This window comes from Carcharhinus amblyrhynchos, chromosome 22 (genome assembly GCF_965287045.1).
Source record: "Carcharhinus amblyrhynchos chromosome 22, sCarAmb.v2.hapA, whole genome shotgun sequence".
Taxonomy (NCBI): Eukaryota; Metazoa; Chordata; class Chondrichthyes; order Carcharhiniformes; family Carcharhinidae; genus Carcharhinus; species Carcharhinus amblyrhynchos.
Genome location: NC_137345.1, coordinates 15,987,837 through 16,000,660, shown reverse-complemented (window position 1 = coordinate 16,000,660; position 12,824 = coordinate 15,987,837). Strand labels below are relative to the sequence as shown.

General features: G+C 41.4%; 1 protein-coding gene across 3 annotated transcripts; it reads left to right on the top strand.

Annotated features, from left to right (window-relative positions):
- The first annotated feature begins 492 nt into the window (after positions 1-492).
- LOC145356791 (acidic mammalian chitinase-like) lies at positions 493-12,050 on the top strand. 3 transcript variants are annotated; one of them, XM_080209661.1, is made up of 11 exons: positions 493-537; positions 615-816; positions 2,540-2,596; positions 3,059-3,224; positions 4,011-4,135; positions 5,960-6,086; positions 6,206-6,388; positions 8,093-8,209; positions 9,277-9,415; positions 9,678-9,906; positions 11,901-12,050. In XM_080209661.1, the coding sequence occupies exons 2-10, from the start codon at positions 683-685 to the stop codon at positions 9,890-9,892; spliced, it is 1,263 nt and encodes a 420-aa protein (XP_080065787.1). In that variant the 5' UTR covers positions 493-537; positions 615-682; the 3' UTR covers positions 9,893-9,906; positions 11,901-12,050. The 3 variants fall into 3 exon arrangements, with proteins under 3 accessions (XP_080065787.1, XP_080065785.1, XP_080065786.1); XM_080209659.1 differs by lacking the exons at positions 493-537; positions 615-816 and adding an exon at positions 2,368-2,416; XM_080209660.1 differs by lacking the exons at positions 493-537; positions 615-816 and adding an exon at positions 2,391-2,399.
- The last annotated feature ends 774 nt before the right edge of the window (positions 12,051-12,824 follow it).

The following is a 12,824-nucleotide window of genomic DNA, read 5'->3' as shown; positions in this document are numbered from 1 at the left end:
TTCAACCCAAAGACCGGGTTAAGGCCCAAGTCCCAATTCTGGGATGGATCAGTATAATTTCTATCCCATTGAGTTTGGAGATGATCAATAAGACTTTTAGTGGGCAATTGACTGATGAGCAATCTGATTGTTCTGAGACAGTGAACAAGAAGGAGTTAATGGTAAAGTTGGGCATGGGGGGCTGTCGAGGATAAATTCAGTCTTACAATGATTAAGTGAAAAAAAATATGGTTCGTCTCAAGCTGATAGTCAGGCAAAGAAATCTGAAGCACAGAAGTAGAGAAAAGGAAGGAGTTAAAGCCAGGTGTTATCAATAGATGTGTAGATCCTGGCCCCATGTCTGTCAATGATCTCACCAAAGGCAGCAAATAGATGCGGAGAAGAGTTTGACCAAGGATGGATACTTCATGGTTCCTGTTCACTTGTATAATAGATTGTTGTGATGCCTTAAACATTTCAGATATTTTGATCACATTTTTAACATTTCTCCTATATTCTTTGTTACAGTGCTGGTCTTATTGGCATGTCTGGAACTGGGTGAGTCTTTGACCTGTTTTGAATTATGTGTAATGAGTAGAGGCTCAGCGCTGATTTTCCTTTTTCCTAACTCTCAGGCTCTGCCTACAGACTGGTTTGTTATTTTACAAACTGGTCCCAGTACAGACCAGGAGACGGGAAGTTCATGCCAGACAATGTGGATCCCTGCTTGTGCACACATCTGATCTACGCTTTCGCTGGGATGAGAAGCAATAAAATAGCCACTTATGCATGGGATGATGTGAAACTCTACCATGAATTCAACGCCCTTAAAAACAAGTATAGTTATTCTATAAATTGCGAGAACATACTTGCAATGTCAAGTGTATTTTGTGCTTATTATATATTGTTGCACATTGAAAAATTATGCTGAATTATATGCAATTTAAAATGACTGGCCCATTCAGATAGCTGATGTTTGGGTGAAATTGAATTATGCTGATTTGTGTCCCATTGGCAGAGATGGGTTAATGCCAAACGGGTCTGACAGTGCCTGAAACATTCATGATATCACCATGTTGTGCCATATGAGCAAGAAAACACTTTCAATGTGTCAAAAACTCTTGAGGTGGTAGAGTGAGCTGAGAATTTATTTTAATTAGTGTGCAGCTAGATTATACTTGCTACATGCAGTAAACATATATCATACAAAGTGCAGTGTGTACAAACCTGCATCTATGTGGAAAGACTGGGCTGTGGAGAGAGCTGGAATTTCCACTCAGGTCAGTAACTCAGAGTGAGTGAGATGGCATTTACATTTTAATAATTCCACCCAGCTAAAAAACACCAATCATTGCATGTTAAATATTCTCACAAAATTCACACTAGTTTCCATTATTGTAGCCCAATAGGAAATGATTTTACTCCCCTGCTTTTAAGCTCTTCCCTTGCCCTTTGTACTTTCTTTACTGAGAGGACAACCAGGTAACTATCGTTCACAGGACTCTGCTGTTGATGTTCATTCAATGCTACAATATGCATGTCATCCAGCAAGGTTTATTAAATAAAATCTGGTTAATTTGCAATTACCAAAACTCCGCTAGACAAATTGCTCCAGTGCAGTTACAACGCTGGCAGCAATTTGACAAGGTGTAAAATTCCTGAGTATCCAAGAAAAGCAGGACAAATATAACACAGTCAATTACTGCCCCATCAGGCTCCATTTGATGATTGGAAAAATGTTGGAATGTGTCCTTGTGCTATCAAGCAGCAGTCACATAATGATAACCTGCTTACTGATGTTCAGATTGGGTTTCACCAGTGTCAGTTGATTTCTATCCTCATTTCATCCTTGGTATACACATAGGAGATGAGTGTGACATCTGCATTTGACTGAATGTGGCATAAACGTTCCGTGGCAAATGGAAGTCAGTGAGAATCACGGGGAAAGCTCTTCACTAGTTGGATTCATAGTTGGCAAAAGGAAAATGGTCATGGTTGTTGGAAGCTAATCATCTCAGTCCCAATCATTGAACTCAATATCAGAACTACTTCCGTAATGACCTCCATCATCAGGTCAGAAAAGTAGATGCTCTCTGATAATTGCACAATGTTCAATAATATCTGATAATCCACAGATTCAGAAGCAGTCCATGTCTATGTGCAGCAAGACCTGGTCAAAATTCAGGCTTTAAGCTGATAAGGGACAATTAGCATTCATGTCACACAAGTGCCACGGAATGTACATCTCAATAATAAAGAATTTAACACCCCCCTGGGTGAATTAATGGCATTGCCAAATGCTAGCCTTGCCAAAAATGCCACACCCATGAAAGAATAAAATAAACACATGGCTTTATTGATTGTGGGACATTCCTGCATGAACCATATCCTCATTCCTATGGCACACTATGTTGTGAAATGTATGTTCTGCACTGAGGTATTTCTGCTTAACCAAGATTTAGGACTAAATGAAGAAAATAATAGAAAGGTTAGAACAATAACAATGCAATTTGCTTGTGTTCTTTTTTTCAAAATAACAATGTGTTCAATTCTGCAACAGAAATAAAAACCTTAAGACACTCTTGTCCGTCGGAGGCTGGAACTTTGGAACTGAGAAGTAAGTTGAAAGTTTTTTAAAAAAAATTGGGTGAAGAGTGCTTCTTTTCCTATTGCTCATGATGTAAAAGAAACTGGGTCAAAGTGCTAGATTTGGAATGATAACTGTAGTTTTATACAACTATATATTTGGTAATGAATATACTATGACTATGCTGAGCTTTTATAAAATATCATTCAAACAATATTAACAATATTACTGACAGGATCTCTGTCTGAAACGAAAGCATCTCATTTTCAGAAAGATACATTTGTAATTAATAAAACCATTCAAGATTGATTGCACTGATTGTCGAGAGCAGCAAAATTACAACATGCCGCAAATATCTTTTTGTAAATTATAATTAGTTTTCTGCTGTATTTTGAAATTATAAAAGGTATGAAATTCTGAAAGGGACAGCTGGCAATTATTGAGAGCTAACTACATCATTTCTGACCTTGGTAACATTCTACTCTCCTCTAGATTCACCGCCATGGTTTCCTCAGCAGGATCGCGCCAGATTTTCATTAAGTCTGCGATTAGCTTCCTGCGCGGCTACGGTTTTGATGGTCTGGATGTTGACTGGGAATATCCTGGCTCAAGAGGAAGTCCCCCACGAGACAAACATCTCTACACCGTGCTGGCACAGGTAGGCACAAATGTATTTAACAGGATTCTTAATCTACTAGCTAAAAGAACAAATCTTTCAATCCTGTTAGTAACTTTAGACTTCCTCTCAAGGTCCTCATCAAGGACAAGGAACATAGGGACAGGCATGGGACATTGAGCTCTTACAGGCTGTTTGGCCATTCAATTAGATCAGTGCTGATACGTAAACTAACCAATTATTATAGAAACAGATGTAAAATATACTGTTGAACAAACTGTGAAACATAGAAGTGGAACATTCAAGCATGAAATTTATGAATTTACATAGCAAAATTAGTTTGAGAGCAACCTCATTAATCACGGTGATAAAAGATGTTTCTTCTGGCTACTGTGCAATAACAGTGATCCATTTAGGCTCCATTTAGTAAAAATGCGAGAAAGTGCTAGAAAGTCTCAGCAGGTCTGGCAGCACCTGTGGAGAAAGAAAGAGGCCAGAATGTTATTGCTGTTCATACCAGTGAGATTTTCCCATCTCACTGCAGTGAACGGACATTTGGCTGGGCACCAAATCCTCCAACCTCACTGCAGTAGGCACGTGGCATGAATGGCAGCTAAAGTTGTGCCCTGAGAGTTAATGCTTTGATTCTGTATGTCTCAATTTGAGTTCAATTAGAACCTGACCCTCCCTTTGTCTGTACTCTTGGATGGGCAGACTATTGTTTGACACTTGGTCATGGAGATTTTATGAAGCCAGAAAATGCTTTTCTATGCATCTGAAACTCTATTATTTGTGCTAAATGAAATTTTATTCATTTTCAACTCCTAGGAACTGATGGCAGCCTTTGAAGCTGAGGGGAAAAGCACTGGAAAACCAAGACTGCTGCTGTCACTTGCAGTTGCTGGTGGGAAGAGTAACATTGATACTGGCTATGAGGTTCCTCAGCTTGGACAGTGAGTATCCCTGTTAGTCCCACAAGTTTAGCAAGTTTAACCAATCAGCAGCTGAGCTGTACAGATCTGGACAGCCCTCGATTCAATCTCCGATTGGCGTTGAGTTGGTTGAATCTAGCTGAGGCAATGTTAGAGGTACTCAGATTGTTTAGTAATGCTGTTCTCATTCCTGTGGCTCTCAGTGCTTACATCCGGTCATTGGGTGAGGTTACAACTGGGCTCCTCTTTAAATCTTTGCACAGTTAATCGACAATCAGTGTTGATTCTCAACGCTAAGCCTTCAATATTGGTTCATCGTGTGATGCCAGTCGAACTGCATTCTGGCAAAGGGATGGAAAATCATTGAGGAAACATCTAATTCTGCAGTTTTTGAAGCAAGGCAACGGTGAGGGGGTAATTATGAGCGGAGGGTAGAGAAAGGGGCAGAGATGGCAAGATGAAGGAAAGAGGGACACAGTAAAGTGGACATGAAGAGAGAGGGGATCAATTTGCAGACTGAGTGTTTTGTCAAACATTCATAAAGCCTGAGCTCAGCTTCTTGCATCATTTTGGGTTTAATATTTTGGATATTGACTGAGAATATTACAAATTAGGTAATATTGAAAATGCTGTACAAATGCTTCTTTGTTTCAATGAATAGCAGAATGTGAAAAATAGTAATGAGTAATAGAAGAAAGGATTAGAATTTTACAGCTTTGAGGTATCCCAAAAATATTCACAGTCGATTAAGCATTTTGGAATGTAGACATTGTAGAAGTGTAACACAGCAACCAAGAAACTTACACCAAGATCTCAGAAATGATGAGATTTAACTTTTTTTTAGCCTGCACATAGTCATAGAGCTAAGCAATGGCCTTATCAGTGGCAAGATAGATTCCTTTAAAAATGTCTTCAGGTTTAGTTGGCAGACACACATCGACAATGTGTCATTGTTTGGATTGCATCGCAGCTGCAGCCTGGTTGGTCTTCATGACCTCACTGATGAATTAAGCATTGAGATGATCTGAAGATTTTTCTAGTGAAGACTGAAGGATAGACATTGTTGAGGAAACAAGGAGAATGTATAGAAACATAGAAGATAGAAGAAGCAGGAATTGGCCATTTGGCCCTTCGAGTCTGCTCTGCCATTCCTTTTGATTGTGGCATATTATCAAATTCAATAACCTCCTCCCACCTTCCCCCCATATCCCTTGATCACTTTAGCTCCAAGAGCTATTTCTTCTTGAAATCACACAACATTTTGACCTCCACTATTTTCTGTGGTTATAAATTCCACAGGTTCACCATTCTCTGGATGAAGAAATGTCTCCTCATCTCAGTCCTAAAACTTTACCCTTTATCCTCAAACTATGACCATTACTTTTGGATTCCCCACAAGGAGAGCATCTTGCTCAAAGTATGTCTAAGTTATGCAAAAGGTGTTCATGCATTAAGATCCCCCCTCATCAATTATTATGTAGCCTATTGTTCTTGGATTTTATCATCTTATTCAGATTCCTGAAGGTAAAGGCCCTATTCTTCATAACTGAGCTTTGATGTAAAGGGTATCTGTTATAAGTTCTGCTGCATTGTCCTTCAGGCAGACCACAATATTTCATTAGATCATCACTCCATTTCTCAGCATGAGCAAGATTGTAGGTTGAAATAAAAAGGCTCAAATATTTTATTGCGCTATAGAAACATGCAATGATCTGAGCAGTTGCTCAGTGGTAGCATTGGCTCTGAATTGGATGATTGAGGGTTCAACCCGCACTTGAGGGCTTGGACAGAATTGTGGGCAAAGATTCCTGGATGTCAATGTAACTCAGATCTCATCTCACACAGGATTGTGGACTTTTTCAATGTGATGACATACGATTTCTTTGGACCCTGGAATCACACCACTGGAGAAAACAGCCCACTTTATGCTCTTCCAAATTCCAAGAGCACCCTCAATCTTGAGTTTAATGTGGTAAGTGTTGACGAAAATAGAATCCAGTTACATTTAATATTTCTAAATGGTAAATATCTTCAACCAGCTGGATGCAAAGATCTTCCAGCAGATAATTTTGTGTATTTTCTTTTCTGTAGAACTTTGCAATGAAATATTGGTTAAAGAAGGGAGCTCCTGCGGAGAAACTAAACGTTGGATTCGCTACATATGGCCACACCTTCAGACTGACCTCATCTGCCCACGGAGTTGGAGCCCCAGCATCAGGTGCTGGACCAGCTGGACCGTACACCAGACAGGCTGGCTTCTTGGCCTATTATGAGGTATTGATACCGATACAACTTCTTTATCTCGTAAGACTCACAGGATTCTCCTGAAAAAAATTTCCAAGTGCCAAATTTGTGTAAAAATTGGATAAATCCCACTGCTTTTTTTTAGAAACTTCCACACTCTGTGCGTCACAGAGAGCCCTAGCGTGAATCTCAATAAAAATCAGGGGGCAGGGCCTATTCCTGCTGGTGAGGCCAACTGCATAGTGCTGAGTGGGACACTGCGCATACACCGATCTGTCATAGCGGAGCTTGGCACATGTGCACTAATCCCACACTGCCAGTCTCCCAATCACTGGCCAGCTCGATCGCTGGCCAGCACAGCAACCCCTTTGACCCTCCCATGCCCTGTTTGCTGGTCTCCTTCTGGACATCTCTGGCTAGCCCCAATGACCTGCCTCGGCCCACCTCGATTTCTCTCCCTTCTCTTCCAACCCCTGGCAGTCCTGTTCTCCTGATCCCCCTGTTGTTCCCTGCACTCCCCCAACCCCCACTGGCAGCCCCGACCCCCCCCCCCCCCCCGCCCCCGAATTCCCGATCGTCCCCTGACTCTCACAGCTCCACCACGTAACGCTACCCCCCCAACCACCCAACCCCAGCAGGATGTCCCCATCCTCCACCATCTTCCCTCCAAATACATTCAGACTTTACTGTGACAGAATTTACTGTGACAATGCAACGTATGCTGGCCAGTCAACGATGCCCATGTCCCACAAATGAGTACATCTGCATTACCTTAATCATATAAACTTCCTTTGAAAGACTAAGTAACAAGTAATAATGTGACTGAAAGCATATTTGACCCTGATGCAGTTCGAGTGATGAATGCTTCTGGGATGACCTCCTTTAAAAGACAGAAATTGCATTCCGGCATCCTTATCAAGGACATCTCTTTCTGCTACCTGTCCCATATATGAAGGTCCTGCTGCCTCTGCCGGCAACACAACATATGGCATCACTCAGCTTAGGTACTAAAAGAACAGGTGCTGAGATGTGCATCATCATCCTCTGATTAACAGAGACAGAGGGTACGATCTTACCGGCCATTCACATCCCGCTGCCATTGCAAGCAAGGGTGGAGAATTTGGCACTCAGCTAAATTTCCGTTCACTGCAGCGGGACCATAAAAGCCTTCCGATGTGAATGGCTGGAAAATTCTACCCATAACATCACAGCCTCCATTATCCGAAGTTGCTTGACTGGCCATTGTTGTCAACCTTGGAAAATACACAAGGCAAAATGGAAGATGTAAACTTTTGCATCCCAAACCATCCTTCCTACCGAAAATCCCAGGGTTTTTTCTGAAAAGAATACACTTGGTACTTAGCAGTTGTTGTGCCTACCTTTCACACTACTTACAAATTCTTAAATCCATCTATTTGTCAGGAGCAACAGTAAAATCCCAATGCTTATTTGGCTCCTCCTGTGCCTCATGTTGGGAACATGTTGGGTGTGAGGAATCATTGATTATTTTTAATGAAAAGTGGTATTGTTCAGCATTTAATTTTTTTGAATTCACTAGATCGTCCTAAACAGCAAAAAAAAACACCAGTAACTCCAATGTGAGGATTGTAATCGAGAGAAAATGAAGCTGAAAAAAACGCCAAAAACTGATGTGAGAAAGGTTGTCAATGTATATTGAGGATGTTGCAAAGCATTGTGATCACTGACATTTTGAATGTCTCACTCCTCTCTCAGATCTGCTCATTTTTAAAGACTGCCACAGTGGTATGGAATACTCCACAGATGGTCCCATATGCTTACAGAGGGAGAGAATGGATTGGATATGACAATGTGAAGAGCTTTCAAGATAAGGTATCTTTGAGAAGCTGATGTCCTTTTTTATCTGTTGCTTTGATGCAATATATGTTTGAATGTGCAATTATAAGCATTAGAATCATGTTATTGATTGGTTGATTAACTGGAACATTACACCATTATACATGGAATGGTTGGAGCGTGACTTCTGTAAAAAAAAAGTATCAAATATTGTTCTTATATCTTGAGCCTCAACTTAGGTGATGAGACCAAAGAAAATTGATAACACAAGACCTCCAGTGAGATGACTCATTTGTTCCTGCTAATGATCACATACAAAACTTTCAATGAGACAACAGAGCAAAATGAGTTAGTTTAATTTAAAATGGAGAAATTATCTCTTTAAATTTGTTCTGACCATCATTTTTATTGCTTGGGGTGGCACGGTGGCACAGTGGTTAGCACTGCTGCCTTGCTGTGGCAGGGATCTGGGTTCGATTCACAGCTTGGGTCACTGACGGTGTGAAGTTTGCATGTTCTCCCCGTGTCAGCATGGGTTTTCTCCTGGTGTTCTGGTTTACTCCCATACTCTGAAAGATGTGCAGGTTAGGTGGATTAGCCATGTTAAATTGACCCTTAGTGTCAGGGGGACTAGCCAGCGTAAATGTATGGGGATCAGGCATGGGTGGGAATGTTGTCGGTGCAGACTTGATGGGCCGAATGGCCTCCTCCTGCACTGTAGGGTTCCATGATTTCAATTCAACCTTTCATTCAAGAATGTTGGAAAAAGTTCATATTTTTGTCAATTCACCTCTTTGTAGCCAAGATGGAATCAATGTTTGAAAGAGAGGCAGTTTATGAAATGACACATCACAGATGCAGCAATAGCAATGATATTTGGGAGATCAATTTTAAAGTAATTACAGTAAATATTTCCATGTCACCTGGTCTATGACTGAAGTCAACTAGTACAAGTAGTCAGAGGATCTTTGGGCATTTCCAGAATTTTAGAAGATTCATTTTGTATTCAGCTGTGGTGCTTTGTAAACGCCAAATTATATTTGAAGTAAATATTGCTCCGAAATAAGGATTTGTGAAATTAATTTGTGAGCAATGTATTTCAGATTGCGTGGATGAAAAAGGTCAACATTGGAGGAGCAATGGTGTGGGATCTTGCTCTGGATGATTTCTCTGGTGCTTTCTGTGGCCAAGGAGCATACCCTCTCATTAACACTCTGCACAGTGGACTTGGAGTTTCTACAGGTAAATATCAGGATTCTTTATACTTGGAACTTGCTAGAATGGTTGGGGAATGTTTCAACTAATATGGCGGAGTATAGGAACCTATATTTTCCCTGTAGTTCTCAGTGAACTGAATTTCCAAGAAGCTTGTTCCTTATACCGTATGGAATTGAGTTCTACTAGAGACTTTCATTGCAGCAGCAGCCCTTGACTGCAATGTTTACCTTTGCTTGCTTCTGATTTTGAAGAAAGGAATTAATTTCCAAATTTTGTTTCACTCCAGGTTGTGTTCCTTCCAGAAAACCACAGAAGCCACCTGTCCCTAGCGGTGGTGGTGGAGGCGGAAGTGGATTCTGCGCTGGCAAAACTAATGGTACCTACCCTGATCCCAAAGACAAGAGCAAGTTTTATGAATGTGTCAATGGAAGAACCTATGAGGAGAGTTGCGCTTCTGGATTAGTTTTTGACACCTCCTGCCAATGCTGCAACTGGCCATAATGGGAAATCAGAAGGTAAGTTTGCTCAGAACCTAAATAACAATTCAAAGTCGCCGTCCTGTGGAAATTAAAAATGTTGAGATGGTGTAAAATGTCAGTATGGTCTTCAATCGAAGTCCTAGTTCATTAGAATTTCAAAACTGATGGGTAAAATTTAATAAACCGCAGCTCACAGGCTGTACAAGTAGAACATTTGATGATGTGTGTCAGATGAATGTAAATTCATTTTCCAAGTTTTGATTGGGTTTGAATGAACAAAGAACAAAGAACAAAAACAGCCCGGGAAACAGGCCCTTCGGCCCAACGAGCCCGCGCCGCCATCTCAACACCACCAGTCCCCCTCTCCACCCACAACACTTGTCTAATGTTTTATGGCCATCCAGATTGAGGGAAACTGATTTAGGGACAATTTATTCCTGCCAATCAGCCTAACAGCACATCTTTGGGGTGTGGGAGGAAACCGGAGCACCCGGAGAAAACCCACACAAGCACTGGGAGAGTGCGCAAACCCCCACAGACACCGGCCCAAATCCATGTGTCTGCACAGTAATCATAGATAGTCACTGAGCTGTCGTCTTGCCCAGTATCTGGTCCAGTTTAGGCACACACTAATGACATGAAGCACTAGGCCAATCTCGAACAACCAAGAGCTGCCCCAGTACGACCCATCGCATGTATGCCCCTCGTTGGACACAAGGCGGACCGACTTAAAACCTGTGAATGAAAAGGGAAAAAAACCCATTATTATTGTACCATATCCATTTACCTTACCAGGGACGCCCCAATGCTAATGACCCTTATTTAAAACAATCTCCTATATCCACCCAACTCCAACCCAGTCATGTGCCTGTCTAAGTTACTCTTAAATGACTCTAGCGTGTTTGCCTCCACCACCTTACTTGGCAGAGCATTCCATACCCCCACTACCCTCTGTGTGAAAAACCTCCCTTTAATATCTGTGTTGTACCTCTCCCCCCCTCACCTTAAGTCCATGGCCCCTTGTCCTACGTGTCTCTATCGTAGGAAATAGCTTACCTCTGCTTACTCTATCTATACCCTTCATAATCTTATATACCTCTATTAGATCCCCCCTCAGTCGGCATCTTTCAAGGGAAAACAGCCCCAATTTCTTCAATCTTTCCTCATACCCCAGTCCTTCCATACCAGGCAACATCCTGGTAAACCTCCTCTGCACTCTCTCCAGAGTCTCCACGTCCTTCCGGTAGTAAGGCGACCAGATCTGGATGCAGTACTCTAAATGCGGCCTAACCAACGTTCTGTACAACTGCAACATTAGACTCCAGCTCTTATATTCTATACCCCTTCCTATAAAGGCTAACATACCATAGGCTTTCTTCACCACACTCTCCACTTGCACTGCCACCTTCAAAGACTTGTGCACTTGCACCCCCAGGTCTTGCTGCAATTCTACACTCCTTATGGGCTTACCCTTTATCATATAACTTCCCCCTACATTATTCCGGCCAAAATGCATCACCTCACATTTATCCGGATTAAACTCCATTTGCCATATATCTGCCCAATCAACCAACCTATCAATATCCCGTTGTATGCCCCCACTTTCATACAATTTTTTATTGGCTTATCGGATGTCGGTTTCATTGTCTTGCCCAGCTTTAATTGCCCGTCCTTAATTACCCTTGATTAGCTGGTATCTTGAACTGCTGCAGTCCCTGCGACAATGATCTGACATCATAAACATCTGCAATGATATTTTCATAAAACAAGGTTACTGAGTTTTAATTCAGCCCAAGCTGTTTTTCCTTATATGTTCCAGAGCCTGGCTGTAGAATTGGGGAATCCTGTGTGGCCCTGGTCAGTTTTGTTGAGTGACGATGAATTGTTGGGGAAGAAGAAAAGTGAGGAAACAGAAAAGAATTATAATTTTAAAAATAGACCTAATAAAGAATTGTTTTTAATGTGACTGATGTGATATTGGAACATTATTATTCAATAAGAGAACACTAAAACATTCTTTATTTTTCCAGCCTGCCATCAATCTTCATTGGGGACCAGTGAAGCTGTAACTGGTCTTCAGTTTAATTACTGAAGTGATACTACTTTGTGGATGAAGACCATTAATGTACCATATCTAATTGTCCCAACTGAAGATGTAAATTGCAGTTTAAACAGCAAAATAAAATCACTGATTCATTAAAAAAACTATTTCCTTGCATTTTTTTTGTGAAGTGATACTGCAAAGGCTGACAACATTCTGACAATGGTGCTAAAGACTTGTGCTGATATAGCTGAATCCCTGGCCAGGCTCTTTCAGAATCTGCCCCCTCCAATGTGAAAAATTGACGGGTATGTTCAATCCAAATAAGGCAGGACAAATCCAATCTGTCCAAATACTGCCCCATTACACTACTGTTACTCATTAGCAAAGAGATTGAAGGGGTCATTGACAGTGCCTCATCCAGCACATGCTCAGCAGTAACATGTTTGCTGAGAGTCAGCTTGGGTTCAGTCAGAGCCACTCAGCTCCTAATCTCATTACAGCCTTTGTGGAAACACGGACAAAAGAGCCAAACTCAAACATGAGGTGACACCAAGGCAATATTTGACTGAGTGTGGCATCAGGGAGCCTAGCAGAACTGGAGTCAATGGGAATCAAGTGTTGGAGTCATACGTAGACAAAAGGAGATGGTTGTGGTTGTTGGAAGTCAATCATCTCAATCCTAGATTATAGTTGTAAGACTTCCATGGAGTAGTGTCCAACCATCTTCAGCTGCTTCATCAATGACTTTCCTGCCATCATAATGTCAGAAATCTATATTCTCTGATGATTGCACATTGCTCAACAGTTTCCTACTGCTCAGAAGCAGTCCATGTCAATATGCAGGAAGATCCGGTGAACATTCAGATTGGGGCTGTTAAGTGACAAGTAACGTTCATGACACTCAATGCCA

Bases quoted from the DNA above. Each gene is read 5' to 3' on its own strand.
- LOC145356791 (XM_080209661.1), top strand. From the start codon at position 683: ATGCCAGACAATGTGGATCCCTGCTTGTGCACACATCTGATCTACGCT. The intron at 6,087-6,205 runs GTAAGTGTTGAC...TCTTTTCTGTAG, and splicing joins TCAATCTTGAGTTTAATGTG to AACTTTGCAATGAAATATTG. The intron at 8,210-9,276 runs GTATCTTTGAGA...AATGTATTTCAG, and splicing joins TGAAGAGCTTTCAAGATAAG to ATTGCGTGGATGAAAAAGGT.